This window comes from Pyrgilauda ruficollis, unplaced genomic scaffold (genome assembly GCF_017590135.1).
Source record: "Pyrgilauda ruficollis isolate IOZ18807 unplaced genomic scaffold, ASM1759013v1 scaffold41, whole genome shotgun sequence".
NCBI classification, from domain to species: Eukaryota; Metazoa; Chordata; class Aves; order Passeriformes; family Passeridae; genus Pyrgilauda; species Pyrgilauda ruficollis.
In genome coordinates, this window is record NW_024525601.1 from 7,378,361 (window position 1) to 7,406,323 (window position 27,963).

The window sequence follows — 27,963 nt, forward strand, 5'->3', positions numbered from 1 at the left end:
GATTCTGTTAAGACATTCAGGGAAAATTTCCTACTGTTATGGTTAGCACAGCACTGTAAAACAGTCTGAAGAGGTCAGACTAACCTCTAGTGGTAAAATTTTTAGGAAGTTGTCAGATGCGTCATAATCAGAGCAAATCCTGCTTTGGACATGGCAATGGACTAGATGACTTTGGGCCACTTTCCATCTAATTCTGTTTTTATCAGAAAGTCACCTAGAGAATGGTGCCACATTTGTGCTGTGTTATAAAGTTAGTAAATTTCACTTCATTTAAATATAAGGGGAAGTTTATATTACATAAATATCTGTCAGATATTCTGCAAGGATACTTAAAACAAACCAACACCAAACTTTAAGAAGTCAGCTGGTTGATGGTCTTCCCACCCCTGCCCAGCCTCTCTATGAAGAAACCAGCAGTGCTTAAGAGTGAGGCATCTGATCTGTCTGTGGAAAAGGGATCAGAACAGTGGTTCTGTTTTGAGTCCAATTTCAACTGTTCACATGCAAATGACACAAACTTTTCTATGAACATTCTCATTATTTATATGAAAACGTCAAACAAAGCAGTCAAGTCCAGTCCTTCTCACCATACCTTTTTAAGTGCATACTTTGGGTCATCAGGAAGAACCATTATTATCTTTCCATCAGGATATTCAGCCAAGATTCTCTCCTTTTTCCAGCCCTAAATAAAACAAACACTTATCTAAATCATATACATGATGCACTTTTACAAACAGAAGTGGCAAATTATTGTTCTGGACACTGAATTTATGCAGATTTCACAGAATTTAGCAGTTGCTTTACTAGAGAAGTAAACTTCAGCTAGCCTTTTAAAATGAGAATAACAGGTAAAACACGATGTTATTTATACAATTATTTATACAGTAACCTAACTATAATCTAAAAACAATATGAAAGTGTCTTACAATTCCCAACTAGATTTTTTCCCCCAGAACTGCAGCACAAACTCAATTTTAGAACAGAAGTAACAAATTCAGCTCACATAACTGATTTCCAAACCACATAAATACTTATTTTTCGAAGTCCAGTGAATGAGAAAGCCCTAAGTTTTATTAGAAGATTTCTTTTTAACATAGTTACCTCCACAAATACACACTCAGTTTTTTAAAGTCTGGCATGCGAAAGACCTCCAGGAGGTTCTAAGTGAACTGATTGGCATGCAGTTGCCCAAAATGTAAGGAATAGTTTATTTTGTTACTGATCATAATTGTTAAAGCCACAAGAAGGATACTAGAAAAAAATTTATAACTACCTTCTAAGAATCTAATAGGGAAGGAGACTACGTTGTGTGTATCTGAAGTATAAACATGCTCAAAAAAATAGAGGTAATTAACTCTTCTTCAGATCCACACTCGTGGTGAATAATGAGCAGTACCTGCATGGAAAAAAACAAAACAAAAAAGCCACTTAAATCTAGCAAGATGGGACTGGTAGATATTAGAACTCAAGTTGCTTTGATGGGACCTAAAAATATTGAATGCAGAAGTAACTTCAGCCACTAAAAAGGCTGATCTACAAGTCTTACTTCAAAGCAACTTTAAATAAAAAAGTCTTTGAAGAAACAATACTGATGGAGTGATTCTCATTGAAATTTGCACCTTCCCATAAAATAACGTTTGACTGAAGACCAAGCAATGGCATTTGGCACTATACGAATGCCATATATACTACCACAAAAAATGTTAAACTTCAGTGTTATAATACTTGATCTGTACATCATTTTATTCATACTGATTTTACTCCCTTACCCCAAGCAGCACATGAAGAGAATAATTTTAGAAATGTATCTACTTGCTGCCAGCCCTGAAACTATTTAAGTATTATTTTAGCACCCAGCATGGCAATCGCTGCAACACAGACACCATTTTAATCCTGTCTGCTTTTCTTCTCAGTAGTAACTGAACAAATGAAGATCCTGCTTGAATTTATATACATTATGGTCTGAACACAAAGGGCAGTAAACAGCAGTGTCATCATATTTAGGGGTGCTGGAAAGTGTAATTTGTGGAACTGTGACATGCTTTTTCAAGACTGTATTCAGGAAAGGCATCAAAAATCAGGCAATGATTACTACTCTCCAACCTCAAACCTTACCTCTCTCAAATTTTTGTCTTTTTCTGCCTTTTGGCTACCTGTTTGCTCTGCAAGAGCTTTTTACAGTCTACTTTAAATCATCACTCAGGATATAAATGCAATCTGTTTGATAATCCTGCCATTACAGCATCCAGACTGCCACAAGCCTAATGCAGAAAATTCAACACTAATTTTTAGGTTAAGGTATATCATTACAAAAAGGGCAATACAGACAAGTACTTGCTACCAGGTCATGAAATAGTGTGGACAGTAGCTACCACTACAGATGCAGTTCATTGTTTCCACTGGATATGATGTATGCATATAAAAAACGAGGTAGAACAGAGGTGTAATGATGGCTCCAACATTAACAGCTCAGTAACTGAAGGTTCAGTGCTCTGTTTTTCATTAATTATGTTCTGTTTATAGCTTAAAATAATCTCTGATGTAGATTGGGTCTTTAGAAGTGTAAGTTAGCAGATGTGATAGCCTGCTTCCAATGAATTTCTTAAGTTTTTAGAAATTCTTACATATGAGTATGAAATGAAATAGCAATGCTGGTGCCTGTTTATGCCAGTTCTGGCTTTTCTCTAATTGCTATTTCTCAACCAAATACAAAAACATGAAAAAAACCCAGTAGTTTTTTTTTTTCTCATAAGGCTTTTTTCCTCAAAAATACTGAGGTACTGAGGAAAATATGGTTAATACTGTATAATTCTTGGTCTTCAATAAGAAAAGCATTTATGAATGTTTTCCCTAGTAATGAAGTCTAGTGTGAAATTTTGTAAACTATTGTTCTTGACAATTTGCAGCAGAGAAATGAGTCTGCTGCATTCTTCTTCCTGACAACTACAGATATTCTGCCTCTCCTTCCTATGCATGGAATGCAGAGAATGAGTTTTTGACTGCAGAACACATTAAGATCCCTGGATATAACAATTAAACTATTAAAACTTCTCACAGAAGATACTAATGGTAAGAACTTCATTTGTAACATTATTTTTATGTCATACAGATGCATTACTTTAGGAATTAATGCAAATCAAGACAAGTATGATATCCTTCTAAGATGACATGAAATTCAGCGCCATCTTCAATCCCAATATCCTAGTAACTTTGGATGCCAAGAAGTCAAATATTGCTGTTCTTTAAATGTGAGAATCCTAAGAAATTCAGAGACTAACTTGGGCGCAGTTACAGCAGAATAGCTGTAAACTTATCAAGATTACATAGCCCAAATAACAGTTTCCTCCATTTTCTTAAGCTCAAAATATTCTTAACCAAGAAGATGAATTTGAAATACAAACACATTAACTGCAATCACATGACACCTGAATCCAGAAGCATTTACTTGAATCTATAATCAATAACTTAAGGTTTTGGCTTTGCAACTTCAGAACATCGTTAAACATGCCTTGCTCTTACAAAAATATTTTGCACAAATACTAAGCTGATCCTACATAGTATCAGAAAAAGGTTGCAGAATTGATACTGTGTGGTATCACAGCTAGAAGATTACAGAAAACTGAATCCTTTATCCATCCCATAGAGTTGCCCATCCTGCTGGAACTAACACCTGATGTGTGCATCACTGCTCAGTGCACACACACACTAGAATGGCATCAAGTCTGGAGACTTCCAGATGTCTGAAACCAGAGGAAATTGAGACAGATTGTTCCATTTGTCTGCAGCTGGGGACATCTCTCATTCCAGCTCCAGTGCTACCCTTGGCCATTTTACCTTCTTGCTAATTTAATCTGCATGTTTCTATTAATAGAAAATGTCACCCTTAGGAAAACCTGTATCAATCCTTGCCAATCTTCTGTTCTCAAATCTAGAAATTGTCATTACACTTGTCAAATTTTCTCTCTACACACAAGGCCAACAATTACCTTAACATCTCTATCAGACACTCACAACAAAACAAGTATCCAATACTAACTCCTTGTTAGCCTGTCCTCCTTTTGGGGTCATCCTGGTATTTCTAGAGACCTAAACAGAATTTATTACTACAAGGAGTAAGACAGGCCTTTAAAATAACCCACTGAACAAAGTTGAGGTTTGTTGAAGATAGTAAATAATTTATTTACATGCAAGCTACCTTCTACTACTCAAAACAGAGCACCTCCAGGCAGGTGGGAAAGAGACTAACAATAATGTCCATTTTCACAGTTCACAGCAAGGAGCATGACAATGTATATATACCTACTTTTGAGTCTGTGAAATGAATCATTCATAGAACTACTAAGCCCATAACAAGAGACGCTTCAAAGAGAGAAAAAACTGAGAAAAGTTTTCTCCAGTCAGACTGTGACCTCATCATACGGCATGGAGAATGTGAATGACAAGAGAATGACAAATGCTTATAAAATCCCTTACAATGGCCTCTGAATCACAAGTAATGCCAAACATATTAACTGCTTATAAAGAGTGTCTGCAGAGCCTAAAAGTAACATGTCAAGGTCACTGAGACCAGGTGTTCCTGGACCAGCAAGTCTAACCAAGGAGTTACCAGGACTTTCCCTAGTACATTTTTTTAATCCCCTGATGCTGCTATCCAGTTAACACTGTCAGGGCAAGGAAGACAGTTAAAATTTCAATGCAGTAACTACAAACAAATATCGATAAACCATCCTCCCAAAAATCCCCACTAAAAACCTCCTAGCAAAACCAGGAAAATTAGCAATCATTCCAGTATTTCTGGATGACTAAGAATTAACAAGTAGTCACTTGGTGTACTAATTTGCTGCCAAGAAGGCTTATCTTAAATTGAAGTTATTTTCTAAGAGGAGGTGAGAATGTTTCTGTCACAATACTATCAACCAAGAACCAGTGACTCCAGATCAAATGACTAGTGGGAAAAACTCATCTATTTAGAATGGCAAAAGTTCCTTATCCATGCAGAAAACCGTGTTAAGATTGTTAAGAGGGAAAAAAAAAAAAAACCAAACATAGGGCAATTTGAAGACTCCTAAGAGTTCTTCTTTCACCTCTTACTCCATAGTTTCCGTTCCAGAATAACCATCTAAATCATGGCTCCATGGCTCTATAATCGTCTACAATGTCATAAAGCACAAAAAAGTCTCAAAAGATTACAGAGAGACAACTCTTTACTCATTGAACTGACTATACAAATAATTTGCTTGAGTACACATTATTGGAAGTTTTAAGAAGATGGCTAGCAAATGAGAAAACAATAGGGAAAGCTTTTTTCAAATTAAAAGTATACCTAACTCTGTATGAAATTATTTATGACTGGTTTAAGTCTGCTCATTCACTTTCATGTTAATTATGTAGCTACCCTAGACATACACACAAGGGTGAGATTTCAGCTCTTTCAACTTCCAAAATATCCAAAACTTCAGTACAGCTTCTTACCTACATGAAGCTACTGAACTCATGTGTCAAAGAGCTTCTGTCCGAAAGAACTAAACATCATCTTCTGTGAATTATGTTTACATCTTTGGTAACATTCAAAATCTGAAAGTACTTGGGTGGGGAGAGGGAGGACAAACAGGAATACAATGGGGAAACACGTTTTATGCTGCCATTATACTGTACTGAGTCCCATCACAATTTCTGCCCAGTCCCACCCGACAATATACCTAACATGTATCAGAAGAGATCTTTCCAGATGTCCAGATTATTTAGCAAAAACTAACCAAGGACAGAATAAATACCAGAACTATTCACCAGAGACTTTCTAACACTTCAGGGATGAAGTTATATCTTTATATCTGCAAACAGTGGGATAAAAGTGTGCTTGAGATCTAAGAGTAGCCCAACAGCCATTTGGCGCCTACATCAAACAAATAGGTGGCCTCAGTTCAGTTATCCTGGAGGTCTTATCTACTCGAGTGTAGAGTACTGAAGGTAACATGTATGATAAGAAAACAGACTTTGTGGATTCTGTTCTGGATTTCAGACATGTGAACAGGCATTTCCTATGTCTTGTAATATCAGCTACTGTGAAGTAGCTGATTTTACAATATACTTGAAATTATACAGAATTTTTCAAATCTGAGATTTAATGAGAGATACTCAGAGACAGCATATATAATGAAATTTTCAAATACGTATTTTAAAGATCACTTTCTCGTAAATTCAGTATAGCTTCAATATGCTATGAAATTCTATCAGTTGAATTCTTAGGCAGTGTCTCCTCAAATTACACGTAATTAATGGAAAAGTAATTTCTAAGTCTTCTAAGATCACACACTTAAAAAAACAGGACAGTCAGCCCTTCATCTGACTATTAAGTCAACTGCTGCTGCGAACATCAGCTGTAGAGAAACCTGTATTTAATACTTTCAGAACAGTGACATTCCTTTGTTTTGCGATCACTACCCTCACACCTCCCCACGATCAGGTAATTGTAGCAGAAGTAATAATATGACAATGGAACACCATTATTGTACTAATTATTTTTATACATAATATATAACCTGTCTACCATGGCTCTTAAAAACATTTATTTCCCAAAGTGGATGATTTATCGCCTACTGTGATAATAATTTATTAAAACACAACTTAATGTAATATGAATTGTAACTAGTACAAAGCAAACAAAAGATATTGTTTATGTCTTTCAAAAGAGAAGGTTTTCTTACCACATATTTAACAGCACTTATGAACTGGTTGTGGAATAACAGATGTTGGGTTTCATCCTCTGGATTTGACACAGTGTAAAGCATTCCACAAATATTACAGGAAATAGCACCAAATCTCTTCTGTCCTCCATCCTATAAAAAAACAACAAAACCAAACCAATAACCCACAAAGCAGGAACTTATCAATTCCTTGCACAGTAAATACAGTTAAACAGAACTTCCATTGAATCAGATATCCCTCCTAATAGCATATCTCCTGGAAACTCAACAGGAAGACTAAAATGGGGTCAAACAGGAGAAACAATAAGCACAGAATTCAGAATTTCATCTTTCAACAACCTATATACCCTTAAAAGGCACAGGCATCAATCACAAGGGAAACTCTACCTTAAGAATAGTAGCTCCACCCCCATTGCTTTTGAACAAATTACTTTTATTCTATGACATACAAAGAACAGAGATTTCTTCCTTCATTTCATCATCTGCCAAAATATAAACATCTTCCACAAAGAAAATTCTCATATCCAGCCCCACACTACTTGGTTTTCCCTACACTTCTGCTGCTGCCTGTCTTTGGTTGTGAGCTGCTTTCAGGTAGGCGACAGGTGAGCCATTTTCCTGAAAGTCTGGAAACTTATCATAAAAAATGAAAGTTATGGAAATAATTATTAAGATCAGCAATATGTCTGCAACAGCTGATCACTACCTTCGTTAGTTTTTAACAAAAATCAAATATTTCAAAGCAATTTTTGAGACACTGCATAGCAGCTACACTGCAAATGGAAAATCATACCACTCATGACCTTCTAGGTTCTCCTGCTACTCTATATGCAACCATTACCCAACTCGGGGCACTGCTCAATAACTACTGCTTTATGTTTATTCATTAAAAGTGTTAGTAATCTGGAAACATGCTCAGATTTTGGAGTCAGCGCCTAACGAAGGGTGGAGTATCAGGTGCTGCGGCTGCCTTTTGCAAAGAGCAAGAGAACACCAGTTAGAATAAAATCTTTAGCCAAAAAAGGCATGTTTAAGTTACAGCTTAATGCTCAACTACTTTTTTTTCGTCTTTAACTACATCTGGAAATTGAGCTTATGCAACCAGCAATAAATGTCACTTTTAATTTGTTTTAACATACAGCACAAGCAATAGAGAAACAGGAACTTACTGTATACTCTAAACCAGTACACAACATAAGCAAAAAAAGATTTGAGAACGTTTTTTAACATTAAATTGACCTGTGCGCACAATTTGCAAGGAAACTGATCACATGAACTTAATATTGTTTTCTAAGAGCTGAAAATATTCAGGGTATAATAAAAAGCCTATTTTACAGAAGAAAGCATTTTGCAACACAGAAGTGTTTACAAAACACTTCCTATTCCTTCCATCTTCAAAGACACGTCTACGAGCTAAACAACAGTTCAATTCTCCACACAACAGCAACTTATTTCCAAGAGACATTAATACACATCTAAAGTGTAGGTATCAGTTTCTTTCCAAGAAGAAACTAAAGGCACAACAGGCCAGACAAATTCAGAGTTGAACATCTCCTTAGGAGTACATCTGTGGAACTCAGCCAAAAGAAAGAAGCTGAATCTGGGAAGTCATTGCTTTCACCATACATCAATGTACAGATCACTACCATATACAGAAGGAGAAACAGGAGTACACTATGCTTCTGAAGGGCAAGAGGAACCCTGAGGTTAGATTTGTAAAGTCAGAATAAGATGAGCTTTCTAAAAGTCCAAAAATTGAACCAAACATATTTTATTTTACTTCCAGATTTCCTTTAAAGCCACAAAACAAAGCACCCACCAAAAACAAAGTAGCCACCAAAAGACACTGCATTTCAAGGATTAATACAAGAAAGATAAAAAAGGCAGTGCAGCTGACTATCTGAAGATGAACCCACTGAACCAGATTTAATAATCCTATCCTGAAGACGGAGAACATATCCCCTACACCTTGAGGAGGATAAGTGGAAAGGAAGTGTATTTTGATGCTTGGAATATATGCCAAAAAAAAAACCTCCACCACTTAAATTAGAAAATCAGCTACATAAAGCAAGTCAAGTATTGGTACTGCATTAAGTCTCATAACAATTTCTGTTCAAATCATCAAGAAGCTAAAGGAATGAAATGAACCTCTAAGTTTATTATCAAAAAAATCTCAAGCCAAAGAAACCCTAATTATGCAGGAAGTAATCAGAAAAAACTCAAGGCAAGGATACCCTCAAAGCTGTCCAGCTCCCTAGCTCATCCCATCTTGCCTTGCAAATACAAATGCTGTTTTTCCAGGAACAGATTAGTTCCCTGGAATAGTACTGCCATACTGTATTTTACAGTCAGACTGTCTCAGACATTGCTGGTATCAGTGGCTTTGAGTTTTGCAGGGGGAAATTTTTTGTTTGGATTTTTTTTTTACGGATTTCACTGATATTACTATTCTACACACATTCAGTTGTATCAATGGGCTACCCATAGAGGTTAATATGAAAACCCTGTTTCATAAATTAGCAGAAAAACTCACATTGTAGTATCTAAAGCAATCTTTTAAATTCTGTAGCCCTAATAACTGTGGACTATAGCCTTTAGGAAATATTTTACAGTCTCCTGAAGACAAGGAAGAAGATTTCTGTATAACTGAAGTACTATTTCAAAGCCACAGCACACGCAAAAATTAAATGCAGGAGGTTTAAAATCCAACACAGACTGCAACAACAAAAAAAGACATGCAAAATAAAGTCAGGAATTATGATCAATGCATGTCTGTACTTCAACAAAACATCTACAGGATGACTATTTTTAAAGTGATGTCATTGCATAAGCAAAAGTGGAAAGGACATGCATTCAGAGGAAAAAAGTGATCCCAAATCATAATACTGCATTAAAGCTTGCCAGACCTTCCTAATGGGAAGAAATCAACAACAACAACCAGCCAAAAAACAAAATTAAACAACTCCAAAAAACCCACAAAAAACACAAAAAACCAAACCAAACAAAAAACCCCAAACAAAACAAAACTAGAAACAAAACAAAAAAACCAAACCCCAATAACCTAGGAGCACCATTCTGTACTATGTATGAGAGTAAATATAACAGGGACTTGAAAGTGGAGGGGTGGAATCTTCTCAGCAAGCATCAGATACCAACAAATAAAGTGCTGACTTGTCACAACTAGAAAAATATGCAAGAGGTTTGACTCTCACAACTTAATGTTTTTCAGAGCAACAATACTCAGGAAAATGTGGGTTTTCAGGCAGAAAAAAAAATGTTGTCATTCCATTTACAATTCAGTTTTCTAAACAACAATGAAGAGAAAAAATACTTTTACTTCCTAAGCAAATGCTGCACATGTACATGGCAATTAAGAATTCCAGCATCTCAGGCAATCCTAAAGTACAGGATATCCACTGTTCTACTACAGGCTAACTGTAATAGAACATTGAGACCATACTGCCTTAACTTCACAAGGTTTCTTAACTCGGTGTTAGACAGAAAGGAAAGTCTTACCAATATCTTCTTTGAGAAGATGCATGTCTGCTGATCCTCCACATGTGCAATAAGGAACCCTGCAAGCAAAAAAGGCATTTGGTGCCTCTGTAGGAGATGAAAAGGGGCCTTTTTTTTTTTCTTCCTTTCTTTTCTGTCTCTTCAGTCACAGATTGGGTCACCTTCTTCTGGATTACCTAGTATTAGTTAGAGGAAAACTGTTTTTTCCTCTTTTCTCTAGCCTTTTCACAGAACAAAGAATAAAGCCTAGCCAGTGAAACAGGCAGGCTGGAAAGGAAATACAAGAAATGCAGGAAGAAACAACACAAAGATTTTGGGGCTCTCCGCAGTAAATAAAAAGGTCAAAGAATGCTGTTTCAGTGAAAGATGCATTCAAGACTGAAACTGATGGATAGATCCCCTTGCTGACCAGCAGGATCAGAAGAGATGTCCCAACTCAGAATAAAATCCAGTCTTCATTTTGAACAAAAAACCCCAACCAACCAAGAAAAAAACCAAAAAAAAATCCCAACCCATCACCAGTGCCCTTCCTACAAAGCTATTTTAACAAAAGGATATAAATCAACTTGAAGCTTTCAGAGCTGTGATACATCTAATTTTCGTTAACATATTTGAAAAATTAAAATGGACGGTCATTATCCATCATGAAATTATCTCTTCACTGGTCATTGGCTAAAGCAATACGAAAAGCAATACAAAGTAAGAAAATAAATCTGCAAATATTTACGATGGACAGGCAATCCATTCTGAACTCACACAAAAGTATTAAGCAGGAACATTACAGGAAGTGTTCTGATGAGCACAGGTTTTGGCTTGGATAAGGTTAATTTCCTTCACAGCAACTGCTATGGTGCTGTGTATTAGATCTGTGACCAAAACAGGGCTGATAACAGAGGGATGTTTTAGCTACTGCTGCACAATGCTTACACAGCATTCAAGGTCTTTTCCATTTCTCACACTGCTGTGTGAGGAGGATGGGGGTGCCAAGAAGCTGGGAGGTGACGGAGCCAGGACCAGCAGATCCCATCTGACCAGAGGGGTATCTCATGCCATACGGCATCCTGCCAAGCAGTAAGAGCTGGGGAAAGAGGGAGGAAGGGGAGGATGTTTGGAATTAATGGCATTTGTCTTCCCAATAGTTACACGTGATGAAGAGAAGGCTGAACACCTGCAAGCTGACGAACAGCAGTGAATGAATTCCTTATTTTGTTTTGCTTGTACGCACAGCTTTTGCTTTACCTATGAAACTGTTCTTCCCCATCCTACTTGGGGCCAATGAGGGAACAGCCGCATGGTGCTTAGCTGCCTGCCAGGGTTAACTCACAGCACAGTGTTAGCAGCCTCGGTGCCCGAATTCCTGCAGCGGCTCCCAGCTAGTGTTACAAAGCATTCTCACCTCCCTTCGGGACAAAGGACACCAAGTACAGCCCACCTGAATTTGCAAGACAAAGCTGGGTTGCTGCAGAGGAGAAGAAATGGGAAGAAGTGATAATAAGAGAGGATACCATCCCTGTAAGAAGAGAGCACCATTTGCGTGGAAGGAAAAAAACCTGCTCATAACTACCAAAATCCCTCCTTTGGCTTACGAAGTAGTCACTGTCTCGCTTTCTCTGGGCTAAGAGGACAGCAGAGAGGCAGTACTTAACTAATGAGAACAATTAAAGATTGCATAAAAGCCATTCTCTGAATCTTCAGAGAAACTCCCTAACCAGACTATACAAGTTTAAGGAAGAAAATAGCTACTTTAAATGATTGCTATACAAGTTTCTTCAGAAATTCTTCTTATAAGAAATTACTCTTACACTTCTTATTTCCATTAAGGGCTGTGGGGCTGTGTTTTCACCTTAAAGAAAAATATTTTTTTCATATATAACCTATTTCAGCCAAGCAGGAAACTATGCTCAATTTCAATCAAAATATATGTAAGGAAAAATTCAAGCATGATATCCAAATGTGTAAACTGGATTAGCATGCATATCACATCCACATTTTTTTGAAGCTTTCAGATAATGTTGAGTTGGTATTGCACCAACTCAAACCTCAGAATCAAAAACACCTTCCATCAAGCAATCCTGATCCATGCACTTGCTGATACTTACAAGGATCAACTACATTTAATCACATTTGCTGGCATCCAGGCATTAACTCAGAGCTGTAGGAAGGCAACCGTGTAACTCAAACCTATCCCTCTATCACTTCAGTGATTTGTTTTCACTGTTCATTCATTTCACATGTTCTTTGCTAAAACTGCTAATAACATTTTCAAACTAGTCAAATTCAAAGGAACAAACCTCAAAACGGAACATGTACCCCTGTGCTTCATAGGTAATCATTTAGGAGATTTCTTTGTAGCATTAATGCTTTTATCAATTCTTATTTTTATGGTCGAAGTTTTGTCCTAGGTCTGACCGGCAAGCAGAATTTTTACAAGACAAAAACAACTGACTTTCCTTGTCTTGCTTGTACAGCATCTCTCATTTGACAAAAACTGAGAACACATGCTTTGTGCATCTGTATTTCTTTCCATTTCAGAATTTAAAGGAACAGATGATTTCATACTCAAGTTCTCATATTTGCAAATCACATTCAAGTAATGGCAAAGTAAAGAACAATTTTAGTGCATTACTCTACAAAGCCTCCTATGCTGCTTCAGGCAACCTGACAACCTACCAATTGAACGTTTAAATGAAGTGTAAGAGGGTGAAGTTCACAAATATTCAGAACAGACTATTACACCAAACACCAAGTCACAAATTTGGAACACTATGAATTTTTAGCCTCGATCTTAATTTCTTTCCCCTAAGAGAGAGGAAAGAAATACAGGAATTTCTTTGTCCTAAAAGAGATCATACTCTCTTCAGTCTGAACCTGTCTTTGCATATCACTTCAACCACCACTGTTTCCTGGCACTGCTTGCTTTATGAAGTGTCTTGGAGCATTAGATGCTGTTCTGTTCTCAGCTAAGTTCTATGCTCTGAAGAGACTTGCCTTTTAAGATGTGTGACAGCAAGCAAATCTGAACAGAAACAAACCCATCATTTGACTTAGATGTACTTTTATAAAATGAGATAATTTTATGTTTGAAAGCTGCCCAGAAAACTCGATGATGTTACTAGGAAAGAAAACACTGCAAGTGCAGTTATTAAGTATTTCTTCTACAAACAGAATCTGTGTTATTTTACTTCTGTTAGTCAAACAGCCTTATAGCTTGTTAAAGATTATATTACTTAAGAAAAAAAAAGAAAATTAATCTATTCACTATAGTAACCAAATGGGAGAAGAAACAAGCTAAGATACATCTTCAACGATTAAATATAAAAAACCCAAAGCACGTTGTGAAAAACAAAGCCCAGTTTTACCATAACACCTCTCTAAATATAGCTCAGGGACCAAAAAGATTAGAATAAACAGACAATACTGTAACATTCCAGACTCTGAGCCTCAGATACCACCAAAAAATTTAAAAGGACAGGGGTCAAACTCACACTTGCAAAATAATAATAGCAGCAAAACAAAAATTTTGCATTATGTGACTAGTCAAATAAATAATTAGTTTTTCAGCTTTGATTACAAAATGAGAAATGGATTCTGTATATACATTAAGATGGACTGGCTTAACACATCTCCAAAAGAATCAGACCTCACTTGGAGAGCACTAAATTGCATTTTTCAGGCGTTTAGTTTTTTTTTAAAAAGTGTAACAAAGCACTAATTAAATGTCTCTTGCTAAGAATAAAAGCATCACTTCCCAACTCTGCTCACGGTAAAGAATAATGAAACTGCTTCTCTTAATACAACATACCAGAAACTTAAAATAAAAATGATTTCTAGCTATTAACTATAATTTTTTTAGACACTATAAATGCTAATTTAAGTGATTTGACCTTGCCTAGTGAGACTGCTCTCTACACAGGAGAAATTTCAACCTCAGCAGTTTTTAAACTGTATCACTCATTTTTCTGTTCTCACAGAATCATTATGGAACTACATAAACACCTTTGAAAATAATTACTACTAATAATAGAAAAATAAGCCCAGCCATTCAGAATCCACATTTTAAAATCTCACCACAGTTTTGCAAGCCAAACTATTAATTACAAAAAGTACCTTATTTTATTATACGCATTTAATCCCAAATCTTTTGAGTATTTGTAGGAGGAAAGCCGAGTAATTCAGAAGTTAATTTAGACACTTTTCACCTCTAGAAGCTGGCACAAACTATTCTAAACACAACTATGTCTCATCTCCACTGTAACCATGGTCAAGGACAGTATTTTACAAAGTGGCTTAACTAATATTTGGGTTCTTCTACATGTTTTGACAAAAAAGCAGTTTTCCCCAAGATAAAAGAATAATGGATCAATACTCTACCTAATGTTGTCTTGGTAAACTGAAATATAGGCATTATTAAAATGCCCTCTCCACACAATAAAAAGCTTACTCTGAACTCAATGAAATCGAAGTGAATTGGATTTGTATGAAGTGCTGAAATATGTAATATATTGTGAAGCTGTTACTTACACATTCAGAAATTAAATATCCACTTGCATTTTCCAGAAATACCCATAGAAAACCACAAACCAAGTCTCTCCCATTCTTCCTCATTTTCTCCATTGTTCTTCATCAATGAACCTTTCTTTAAAATTTTGCTTGGTAAATAGCTTTTATTGCTGTATACCTGAAGAAAAAATTACTCTCCTAATTCTAGCTGAATATAAGGATACTATCAGCATAATCAGTAACTCGCAAAAAATCTCATTGTATCATAAACACTGCAAAGAGCTACACAAGCCCTCTTCAGTAGCCAAGCAGGAAGTTCTCTATTTCTTCATGTCAAGGATCCGAGCAACTTTTCAGCCAAGTTCTATCACTCTATGAGTAAAAATTAAGTTAGTTTCACAGAAATGAAAAGGGATATTCTTACAGCCCTTTTACTGTAGTTAAGATATTTAATAATTCATTTTAATTCTGTTGGTAAAATGGATTTCAAAGAGGCAGTAATTGAAATACTTCTTAAATGTTAGATACAGTTCAGTTATCCTGTGGCTGGGCATTCACATGCCTAGATTTGTATAACATCAGACAACTGGAGGATATATTTATCACTTTAGATCTTAGAAGCTCTGATTTTAAAATATTTCAGTATGGATATAAGAGTGTTCAGAATTCATTTGGTTCTATTCCAGTTAATATTTTCATGTGTATAATCCATACATTACATGAAAAAGAACAACTTAGTAACACCTCCAATAATATATGTTAGAGGTATAATTTCATAAGAAAACTCCTTCCTTCCTAATGTCCTGGATTCCTCACCCTCTCTAGCTCTTCATTTCTCAAGGATTATCTGACATATACGTTATTGAAAACACAAACCAAAACAAAATCAAAAACTCCAACTGTCTCACAATCAAGTTGTGTAATCCTACACAATGACAGAACAACTGTGTCACTCCCTTCTCATTTCACATTTTCTTTTTACCTGTATTTTGTAGCTAATAGCCAAAAGGGTAAGAATAAATAACCCAGCTGGTACTACTGCTTAAATACTATGGTAAAAATAAGTGCATGTACTGGGAAATCTTTAAGTTGGTCTCAAGAAGAATGGACACTCTAATGTCACAGGAACAAATCTGTTGATACAAATTCTACACACAATCTACCATATGCACCTCCCCCTATAATTCTGAAATCTTAAGATAGTGAGAATTTCCACATAAGTAATTCACTTATTCATATTCACTCTCCCTCAGTATTTTCACTGAAAAACCATTCTATTTAAAAAGGGCAGAAAATGTATTTTAACAAGAAATGTTAAACATTAAGGCTTGCTGACACCATTTTCCCATCAACACTGAATGGCAATCTAGTACAGGTTCTACTTTTACAAGTCATTTACAATGGTGATAAGTAGTATGTACCAGTAATGATTTTTAGACAAGTTCGTTAAACCACAACACTGCAAATTCAGAGATAATTTCTCCAAGAAGCTCTAAGCCTTACTAAAATGGTATTACTTACTGTGATCAGCTGCTTATCACCATCTTTTCCTGCTTCTTTTAGTTTCTGAATAGGCTCCTCAGATGATGGTAAGTTACTGCATTTTGATGCTAATGAAGGATTTGACAATGGAGCCCTTGAAATACAAATATATTTCATGTTAAAAATGGAACTGCTTATACACGTCATGCTACTCAAAACGTTGTGATTAGTACAAACTTTACCAAGATGCAAATCCAAATTAATTAAATAAAACAGTCCTGTATATTTTAACGTGCAATTCAAACTGAAAAAATAAGGAAATAAAAGGATTCATCAAAAACCACCGTTTGTAACTAGCCTAATTACAAGTGGTTTTTTTGGTTTCTGAAAAATAAAATATTATTTTCAAGTGGGTAGGTTAGTCTCAACCATTAAGAGCAGCATTTAAAAGAGGCACTTTCAGAGCACGACCAATGGTGCCTGATGTATTGCCAAAGTAAGATTTAGGTATCATACATGAGGCTGCTAAAGCAGACCATGTAAATATATTCTCACAAGTCTAAGCCACATGTCAAATCCTTACAACTAAAACTTATTCTCTTCTAACAGGTGGCAGTGAAGGGAGGAAGACCCAAGGAATAAATGCATCGGTATGCAGTAAATGCACTGCAATCTTACTCAGTTTAAACCTCTCCTTGTCACAGCTGAAAGAAACACTAAAAAATACAATAAACTATCACCAACACCATTCTATGAGCTTGCTCCTATATTCAGGGGAAAAAAAAAGATATTTTTTCCAGGTTTGGATAAAACTCGTAGAGATTGCCAAAGCAAAACACACACAAAAATACACATACTTCAACTAAGTATTTACATATTTTTCTGTTTCTGAGCAAACTTAATTGTGGCACCTCCTGTAGCACAGGCAGCAGGTTAATCCAGTGAGCTTTTTAAAAAATTAACTCTTGCCAGACATTTTTAAAACAGCATTTTGTGCTAAATCAGGAGTAATTTTTTTATTCCCCTCATGTGCTCTAAAATTTGCTTTATGTAGCTACTTCAAGGTGTGCCTTTTCCTACAAAGCCCTAAAGAGAGCTACATGGTAGATATGCACACAGGTAACAGATTACTCTGTGTAATGGCAAGATGACCACAGGAAGAATGATGGCTTCAATCTTGGATATCATATAGAAAGCAGGGTAAGAAAGGTCTCAGAATTAAAATATATATCCAGATAACATTAAAGCAATATAATCTTGTTCAGGTAATAAAGGCAATAAATTTAAGTAGATACCATAAATCTGTTTGGTAGTTGAGACTAAATATATAAAAAAAATCAAAGTTATTGCAGTGCTTATCAATACATTTTAAACCACTCATTTAACTAGTTTGCATCTACCTGACCAACCATCTTCAGTGAAGTACCACAATAGTAGAGTTTTTCAACATGTACAAAAGGTCTGGTTAGTCAGAATTGTTAATCTGGCCTCAGAGAGATGTACTGAAAATTACCTGAAACATTTCTTCTTGTCCCCCATTATGAATATAGAAAATAGTAACAACACACTGACAACTGCTGCTGCTCAAGGTATCAGGTACAAAGAAATTTTTGTCTTAAGCTTGCAATTGGCTAAAACCAGAGCCTATGTCAGAACTGCTCAAAAACGGTAACAGTCCATGTGATTAAGGCTAAAATACAAACTTGAACTGTTAGACAAATTTAGTACTAAGAACTTTTTATTTTTAAAATGGCTGCTGACACCTTCATTTCACAGCAATCAGAAAATTCTGAATTAAACCCCCTCCTCATCACCTAAAAAAAATTCACATGTACAACACTCCCACAGTACAAGGAGTAGAAAAACTCCAGACATAAGTGAAATAATTCAGTACATGAAAATCATGTGGCAAATCCTTCCCCTACTCCCTGGTTCTCATCTGATTTGAGGAAGAGACCAGTATGAATGTTTTCCCAACTCTGTTAAATAATACTTTTTGAAATAAATGTGCAGCTACAAACATCTTAATTATTTTCTTAGCAAAGCAAAAACATCCCTAAACAATGGGATAAAATGAAAGTCTGTTTTTACAAAGGACAAGTTACTTATCTGAAACTGAAAACTGAGGCTGGGAGAAAACTGTTTTATAATAAATTCTCTCGTAACTCTATCCATGCAAGGTTACTGTAATTTCATAATGTATGAAATACCATACCTGTTCTCAGATTCAGAAGTCTGACTCGTTACTGAAGTTTGCATCAACTGTGTGGGAGCCAAATCTACAATTAATCAAAAATTATAACTTCATTATAAAGTTTTTAGTTGCAAAGGAAATTTGAGTTACACAAACAGTGATTTTCAAAAAACATATTCAAAACAATTTTGCAATCTGTTCATGGCCAATAAAAAAATATTCAAGTTTGATGCAGTACTCGTAGGTTTCTCCAAGTATAATTTAAAAAAGGCATTTTTCTCCAACATTTTGACAGCAGTTCTGCAGGACAGTTTGCTATAAGCTAAATAAGGCCAGCAGTAAACTACACAGGAGTTTAAATATGTTTATACTGATACATATATAAATAGCTGTCTGTATTTTATTAGAATCATAAATGTACAGTATGCCCCCATCTGAGACATGTTCTACAACACTTAAGGAAAAGAAACAATCAAAAACAGCAAAAGAAAGAATTTTTTTTTAAATTCTGTAACAGAAATTAAGAGTAGTTACCCTTCAAAACTATCCTACAATAACAGGAAAAAAACTCCAACTGTTTAATAAAGCTAAATAATAAAACAGTGCACACAAACTAAGGTTCAGATTTAAAAAATACATGAAAACCCTACAACAAACCCCTCATCACTAAAAACAGAAAAAAAAATAATGAAGAGACAACTTAGTGATTTATTGACAGTATTTCTTAGTCAAATGCACTTCAGTCAAAATATTCACATCACACTCATCATAACCTTTGACAAACTGCATTCACCTGCTGATAAATGAAGACTACATAATAAAAACAGGGGAGTGATTACTCAATCAGTAATTTGGTTAAGATCAAGTAGAAAAATTTAGAAGAAACAAATGCAGATACTTATTCAAAGGAAACAGAGCAGAGAATTAACAAAAACCAAGCCAAGAGAAGAAGCCAACTGAAATATGCAAGTTTTACTGCTTTATTACATGGAAAAGGTAAGAATTTGGTTGGGTTTCTCCTCTATCCTACTCCACAGCCCAGAGAAGAAAGCACATTTCAGTGCTACTCAAGTGGCCCTGGGTGTGATACAAAGCAATATAAAACCCCCTGGTCAAAAGTTCCAACTCCTGAACTTCAGTTCTGCACCAGCTATGCCTTACTCTCTGAACCATTCCTCTTGAAGGGAGACTTGTCCTTCCCACAGAACTGATCAAATCAAGCACAGAAATCTGTAGTAGACAGTTACCTTGAGGTTCACTTTCTCTGGGTTCTTTTTTTAACTGTTTTGGTGGTCTAGGAGCTGTAACACACTTTACTGGAGAACTTTCCGGACTTGATTCCAAATGTAATCGAAAGTTCTATGCAAAAGAGAAAAAATTAAATTTATAAATGTCCAAATTATTCAATGCCTTTAACCTATGAATAAAAACACTAACTGAACTAAGTATTAAAATTTTTAATAGAGCGTCAGTTTTGTTTAAGAAGACAAAATTAAACTTATTAGCTAGTCTATATTGAAGTTTGTGGTATTAATTAAAAAAAAAAATCTTTTTCATTTTATATATAAGCTTGTAAAATATTTTCTGCAGAACACAGTTATCCTTAAAATCCTAAATTTTAGTAGAAACACATTCGGACAAGGAAATGAGAAGAAAACAAGTTCATTTACTCCTAAGGTGTAATACAACTTTGCAAAACAAAACAGCTAGAGAAGCTGAAGTGTCCATATGAATCCATACAACCTTTGGCTCCAGCACAAAATTTTATTGATCAACATTTAGTTAACAACAGAATCTAGGAAGGTGGAATCAATTAAGTTTTCAGCTTACTATCACCCCTCTATAACAATACAGCAGTAAATCTCTAATACATTTGAAAATTTTAAGTTACTGTAAAAGAAAGTCATTGTTAAAACAATTCTGAGCATGGGATTCTCAGAAAATAGAATAGATTTAGAACACCCTCCCACTATACACCATAATTAAAATAACTTACCTCATCTGGTCTTGGCTCACATAAATGTTTTGTCAAGTTAGGCAACAGACCATTTTCTGCACCTTTCCTAGTGGGCTGTTTTGTTTCTAATGTCACTTCTTTAGCTTCAGCTCTTTCAGATGAAGGATGTGATTTCTCCTGTGCACAAGTTGTATTTTCATTCTCAAACAGTCTTGTTGACAGCTTGCCTTGTGCCTTTGAAAGCTCTGCTTCTGCAGCCATTTGACTTGCCTCTGAAACTTCAGGGAAATCTTTTAAAAAAGGAAGCTTGGGGACATTTGGAAAGTTTGAGTTACTTTGCTTCACATTACTAGCTTTCAGCAATTTAATTTTGGTCCATTTAGAGTTTTTGTTTGAGGAGTTATTTCTACCATTCAGAGTGCATTTGACAGGCATTGCTTTTTTGCTAGGGAAAAACCGTTTGCACTGAGTACTTTGACTGGGTTCCTTCTGAGTAAGCATTTCACTTTGCTGTAACTGTGTGTCATCGTGCTTTTCTTCTGCTTTGCTATCCTCTGCATTAGGGGAATCTTTTCTCACTTCTACTGTATCTGACTCAATCTCACCTGCAATTTCTTCACAAAGTTCAAGGATGCTCACCCTTTTGGATTTCGCATCATTCTCTGGTTGATCAACCACATCTGTCTCACTTACAGATGGCTGTGAAGCATTTTTTGGTTTTGTACTGGGTTTTATGTTGTGATGTGTTTGTTGCTTTTCCTTAGATGCTGTAGAATTTGGCTTAAGAGAAGCAGTTTCCACTTTCTTTGTGTTGCTAGTATTAGGAGATACAGGGCCCGTTTGGTCTTTCCTGACTTCCTGAAGATTCTCAGCAGGACATGATGAGGACCCTTGAAGATTTTGTTGAAAGCTACTGGAATTATCCTTTTTACTGTTTGCTTTACACTTTTTCTCTTTCAGAGAGCTGGTCACTTCTGCACGTACTTCTTTATCCTCATTTGTATTGTTTGGCTTTATCTTTGTGTTTTTCTGTTCCGTTTTCCCTCCAGCACATTTCAGTGGTTTTGCTTTAACACTGTGAGTGTGTTTTTTTGCCTGGCTACTGTGCTTAACTTCTGGAACTTTTTCTTCTTTAACTTCTCTGCTGCGCAGGGATCTTGCTGGAACATGCACATGTGTTAACTGCTGCAGTCTCTGTGATCTCCTCATTACTGGCTCGTTTGGTGTAATTAAGCATTTTGACTTAGGAATTTCTTGCACAGATTTTTTCTGGCATACCTCCTTATTTTTTGCAGATTTAGGTTGCTGCTGTTGAACTGTTTTGCCAGGTATTGTTTTATTATTTGAGTTGAGTGCTGATGATCTTGTAGTCATCCGTGTTCCTACTTCAGGTTCACTGGTGTTATCACTGAAAGAGTCAAATAATACTTTTTTCAACATACAGAAAGTAGAATCTGTCATAAGATTATTTTCATTCCTCCTCTACCTCTTTCTTTTCTTTTTTTAAAACACTAGATCTTATACTCTCAGTACTTCTGGAAGAATTTCCTCAAGAATTATCCCAAAAAGGTGTTCACTTCCACCTAGTTCCTCTTAAGTGTTGTATTTAATGTTTTTTATGCATGGCAAGACTAAACTATGAACCTCAGATGTATACTTTGTAACATTTCTAGCAGTTTTTAATCACTGATGCTTCTGACTTTCAAATGAAGCATGAGTTACATATATACAGACAGATAATATTAGATTTATTTTTGCTTCAGAAACTTTTTTGAAGGAGGTCTTGCTGCATTTCAAGGCACTTAAATGTTTCCAGAGAAAAATCACGTAGCAGACAGCATACATAATGATTTGAATCTGATCTCCCTTCTAGTACTATTTTGCTAGTATCTTTACTAGCAAACTATTTGCTCTATCTTTAACTCAGATTCCCTCTGCTTAGATTGTTTCTGCACTAATGTACTCTATCAAGAAAATGCAGAATTGTGTAATTTTTTTGTCACTGACCTGTTTGGTTTGACAGAGGTTTTGAGCACAGCTTTCTCCTGCACTGCACACTGACTGGGCTTTGATTTATTTGAGCCATGTTTTGTATCTGACACTTCTTTTTCCTTCTTGGACAAAGATGGTTTGCTGTTCTTGTCCAGCTTTGGACGTTTAGCAGAAGGTTCTACTAACGTGGACTTCCTTTTCTGAGCTGCCATTTCTGTAAAAAAACAAGCAACTCAGCTTTTAGACTCTTTGCCAAATATCATAACTTTTCATTTTTATATATTCACTTTCCTTTTACAGCCAGATCATGCTGTAATCAGAAAGCAAATCATTAAAGCAATCTCAAATCAAATGACGCTCATTTTACTTACAGGTTTTTACAAGAGGCAATCGATGTTTAGGCCAAAGTAACTTATCAAGGTGTGACAAGAGCATTCCTTATGCATATGCTTACAAACAGGATGTTTCATACCACCTAAGAAGAACAGAAAATGTTCATGCAGTAGGCATTTCATTACTTCCTACTCAAGATTCTGAATTCCCACCCTCTTCCATCCCCTCAAACAATGCTTACCTTTAGAGTTTCATTGATAAGGAAATTTAAAAAAAACCCCAAACCAACAACCAACCAAAAAACAACAGGTAAATTTTATTTTTTATTTCCATATCCAACAATTCTTGGCACTTTGCTGTCTCAAGCACTACCCTTTTACCTTTTAAAATGTGGCAAGTACAGTACAAGTCAAAAGGAAGTTTCTCAGTCTTTCAACTTTTTCAGAAAACAGTGTGCTGCTCTCTTTCAGAGCTGGCAAAATACGTGGGACTGCTGTCAGTTCTGTGCTTCACAGCAACAGGGAATAAATCCATTAGACTCAGTTACCAAGTTTTGTGATTGCTACAACAGAATTTTACAGACATCAGCAACCACCTACAACTGTTCCTTCTAATATGACTTAAGCTACAAATCAGAGATGGAAAGCCTAGAAAGTAGCATTATTAGAGACATTTGCCTTGGGCAGTTAAAGACAATGTTTTCAGGAGAACTGAAATGATGTTAACAATGCAGAAGTTACACTGCACAAGAGTCTGAAAGCCAACAGAGATTTTTGATAAAAATATCTTCACAGATTTGGCTGATCATCCCTTTCATATACATTTCTGACTTGTGAAACTTTTCAGTTCCTTTATTCAAAGACACCACTATTGTATTATGGCAGAGATAATAATTGTTCTATAAAGTTTTACTAATAACTTTATAAAATAAAGTTTACTGGAAGACTCAGTGGTCAGAACTTCCACATCACCTTTTTCAATCAAGAATTACCCATCAATTTTTGTCACTGACAGACTCTCAGATTATATACACGTTTCTATAAAACTACATTGCTTTTCAAACCTTAACTGATCTGATGCTAAATCTGAAATATTTTTAAGGTCAAACAGGAAAAATTCACCGGTTTTGTAACACAGACCAGACACTTTCAGTTCATTACAACTAAAGTATGACTTCCAGTATGGACAAATGTATGTCTTTCCACAACAACTTGAAAGATACTTACATTAAGCTCCTTTTAATAACTCATCATTATCCAAAAGGAAAAAGTAAACAACTGTACTTTTTCTTTTCTTTAGACTTTACATTTTCCTTAGCCTCATTTTCATTTATCCACTTATGAAAGCATTTCTAACCATACAAAACTGGTAATTCTGTTAAAAAACTGATGAAAAACTCAGGTTCTAGACACCAGTGCTGTCTTCTGTCCTCCTTTAAAGAAGATACATGATAAACAACCCACATTTGAGGAAAATTTTTGTAATTCTACCCAGGGAACAAGTCTCTAACAGCACTTTTTGTGGTGCTATTTTCACGTCTCTCCCTAAGGAGCAGGAGTAGAATTTGCATGCCTACATTCTAATAGCTCAGGAGCTCCGCGACACCTCATAAGTCTATGGGTTTCCAGCAGTCAAAGGAAACCCGTCAGAGATGCAATATGGTCACTCATCCTGAAAATAGCAGCCCTAGTTGCTGAAAAGGTCTTTGGTCTCTCTTAGAGCACAACACCGACCCTCAGAATTAGAGAATATCATGATGCTGTATACACCTGGACCTCCTTTGGTTTTTTCCAGACATGACATGGCACACTCGGGGAAGACTTACAAGTACAAAACAGAAAGTACAGAACTTCCCTCGCTGGTACTCCTTCTCAGGCAACTAGAAAATACACTCTCCTCCCACGGAGCTCTTGAATGGTAATTTCTTTCCTACTAATACTTTGTACAACAGAGCAAAGTCTTTTCCAGACATTCCAGAACTGGCAGTCTCTGCCCTGGAGAAGTCACCCTCTAGTAAAAGCCGGATTATGGAAAGCAGGGAAGACACAGAAGTGCAGGAACAAACTAGAACACGAGCAAAGAATGGTTTGGTGCAAGGAGTGGAGGGGGGGGAGGGAACCCCGAAAACAAAACAGAGCAAACAAAAACCTCAATCCCAAAAAATCCAAACCAACAAACGAACAAAATAGAGAAACGCGAGCCGCACGGCTTCCAGTCCTTAGAGCAGGGGCTGAGGCAGGCTGCCCACCAGCTGCACAGGGCGCGGGGCTCTCGAACCTGAGCCGTCCCGGCTGAGGGCCACGGCAGCGCCTGGCAGCCCCTTCGGCACAACTCAGGATGAAGGGAAGGGAAGGGAAGGGAATGCCCATGGCAAGGGGGTTGGAACCCGACGATCTTTAAGCTCCCTTTCTGTCCCAGTGTCTCAGCCTGCTCGCACCGCCGGGCACCCGAGCCTCGTCCTTGGGCCAAAAACAAGGGGGGAAAGCAGCGCCATGTGTCATGGAGCCAGTGGGAATGAAGTGATTGCAGTGGCGGCCTGCGCTGTGTCAGTGGCTGACACCTCACAGCTGGCAGCCATAGGGAAATGAAGAGTCGACTGAAGAGTCAGCTGGGAAGGGGCCTCATCAATGTGTATAAATATCCAAAGGGAGGGTGTCAGGAGGATGGAGCCAAGCTCTCCTCGGTGGTTCTAAGCAGCAAGAGGCAATGAGCAGAAACTGATGCACAGGAAGCTCCACATGAACATGAGGAAGACCTTTACTGCGTGGGTGACTGTGGACTGGAACAGATTTCCCAGAGAGGTTGTGGAGTCCCCCTCACTGGAGATATTCAAGAACCATCTGAGCACGATTCTGTGCCATGTGTTCTAGAATAACCCTGCTTGGGCAGGAAGGTTGGACTAGATGACTCTCTGTGGTCTTTTCCAACCTGACCAATTCTGTGTTTCTGTGATTCTGAGTCCCACCAAATTCCTGGTGGTATTACAGCACATGTGCTTCCAGCAGAGTTTCCTTAGTGTTTGTGGGCCCCTTCTCACAATTACGTTTGCAGACACCTTTGAAATAGGTTACTCAGCTGTGCAGTTCTGCAGACAGCTGCCAGCCCTCTTGGTACAGGTGTGTCACAGTGTCAGTGTAGGTCACTTAGTTGTAAAGCAGGATGGATACTTGTCTGTGTCTGGGATATTAAATATGGTTTTGAATGTGACTTGGTTCTGAACCGTGTCTACTCCTCTCTCCAGAACACTGAGTTCAACTCAGTAAGCTGCCTTTTTGAGTCCATTTGTCCAACTTGTTTTGCTTTCCGAAGTCCAGCAGTAACTTTGAAGGTGCCAGCTAGCTCTATTTTTCTGTGTATTCTGCACAGTGTTTCACAACTCACTCTATAGCATAACCACCTATTTGTGATTTTTGCCATGGTCTAGGATATTTCAGTCCTTGCTACACTTGTAAAGTGTTTATACCTCACCAAACCTTATGTCATGCCTTCTTTGCCTCAGGATATTTATGTGTCTGAGCTTGTTGTCTGCACTGGCAAGTATGAGAAGTTCTGAAGAAAAAGCTGAAGATCTGACATCCACACCACTGATGTGGCAGTCCAGCTTTTGTCACTATGGATGCAGTGACAATTGGAGTTTGAGTATATTGAGTGTGTTCTGGGGGTGTAACTGTGGGTTTGGTTTCCTTCAAAAGGAATCCATTATGCACACTCCAAGACCCTGGATGGTAAGTGGGAGCCATCAGAGGATTCCCGTCAAAAGTGAGCTGCTGATCCTATCTAGAATACTGATGCAGAGGTACCTCATGCATACCTAATGTGCTCCATCCATATTACTTTCTAGGGGTAACCTGGAGTAGATCCTACCTGAAATGCACATAGAAGAAAAGGTAGTATGTGATGGGGTTTCTCACAGAGATTTCTGATTTCCTTTACAATTTCTGGTTACAGTTCACTGATCTAAAGGAGACCACAGAAGTATTTTATTATTTGGTTTATTATTTTTATTATTTATTATTTGGTTCTGTAAATGTTCATTTGTTAATGCTTAAAGTTTTTTAAAAAAGGGTTATTTTTGTTTTCATAATAAACTTTCTAGGTCTGTTTTACAATCTTCAAAGCATTTTAGTGATTTCTATTGTTGTCACATTTATGGGATTGTTGGAAATTGCTGTCAAGTTTCTGTAGAGCATAAATTTGTTCATATAAATATCAAATTTACCTGGAAATACTCTGTTTTGCCTGTAAAGTTTTCTGTCTCTGTTAACTGGAACAAGGAACTGCCTTCCTTCATAAGTCCTCTTTCTGGACAGACTTCATTTAGGCACAGTTTCTACTGGATAAATGGAAATTTTCAGCAGCTGTAGTTTTTTGGTTTTTTTTTTTTTTAAAGCTGATAACTCCCTGTAGCAGCTCCTTGTTAATGCATGATAATCTGCTGTGACTTTACAATGAACGCAGCCACGTGTGGTCTGCTGCTCTCCTTCAGTAACCAACAGGATATTTTCCAGATGAAGGATATTTTAATCACTAGGCAGCATGTAAATTTCCTGAAGGATGATAAAAGCATTTCTTTATGTTACCATTATCTTTATAAATTTAAAATTATGTTTTCCCATGTCTCTTTCTTAGGAACATGAAGCAAATAAACCAAGATTTTCTTCCATACTTCCATGAAATAGTAATTTTCTGTACAGCAGGGAAATAGTAAAGTAGCAGGCATTCTTATAAAGCATTAAATTGCAAAATTTGGAAAAACTTATTTCACAGGATAGAAGAATATCAGTAATTTTCCAGTTTTCCACAGAAGGTGGCAGCATTCTGAAGCACTGATGTCAGTGTGAACTTGCTAGCAAATGCCGTTGTTGAAAGAACACAAACTTTACAGAAATATACTCTCCTTGGAGGTTGTGGTGAATATAAACAGGAGTGCTTGGGCATGAATTGTTGAACCGGGGAATCTGGGGAGAGAGGAGAAACTGCATACACATAGGTGGAGTGTATGAGTAGGACAGATTTAACGCCAAAAAATTTAACCCCTTTGTTAATTTAGCCATGTTTATTTACCACTGCAGTAATACTGCTGGAGTGACTCTTGTCTGAAGCTATGTGAAAAATTACTTGCTTCTAGGTTATGGCTTTTTTTCACAGAATAACTCAGCTGATAATGGATCACTCCAGTAATTGCAGAGAATGTCCTGTTGGGCTGCAGCTTTGGGAGATGACTGTCACCAGAGAGTGGAAGCTTCTCCTGTTATTTTCTCCACTGCCTTTGCCCATTCCCAGCA

The 27,963-nt window shown here is 36.7% G+C and overlaps 1 protein-coding gene across 3 annotated transcripts in view; it reads right to left on the reverse strand.

The window, feature by feature from the left end:
- The window catches only part of ESCO1 (establishment of sister chromatid cohesion N-acetyltransferase 1), a 29,260-nt gene extending 6,438 nt beyond the window's left edge, over positions 1-22,822 (reverse strand). For 2 of the 3 annotated variants that reach the window (XM_041477742.1, XM_041477741.1), the window contains exons 1-8: positions 22,717-22,822; positions 22,361-22,559; positions 20,393-21,761; positions 19,644-19,755; positions 18,418-18,481; positions 16,242-16,356; positions 6,705-6,836; positions 593-682 (exon numbers count right to left, since the gene is read on the reverse strand). In XM_041477742.1, coding sequence (XP_041333676.1) covers positions 593-682; positions 6,705-6,836; positions 16,242-16,356; positions 18,418-18,481; positions 19,644-19,755; positions 20,393-21,761; positions 22,361-22,557 — 2,079 coding nt within the window. In that variant the 5' untranslated portion in view covers positions 22,558-22,559; positions 22,717-22,822. Of the gene's footprint in view, positions 1-592; positions 683-1,273; positions 1,397-6,704; positions 6,837-16,241; positions 16,357-18,417; positions 18,482-19,643; positions 19,756-20,392; positions 21,762-22,360; positions 22,560-22,716 lie in introns of all 3 variants that reach the window. The other variant, XR_005955986.1, reaches the window with a different exon arrangement.
- Positions 22,823-27,963: the final 5,141 nt, after the last annotated feature.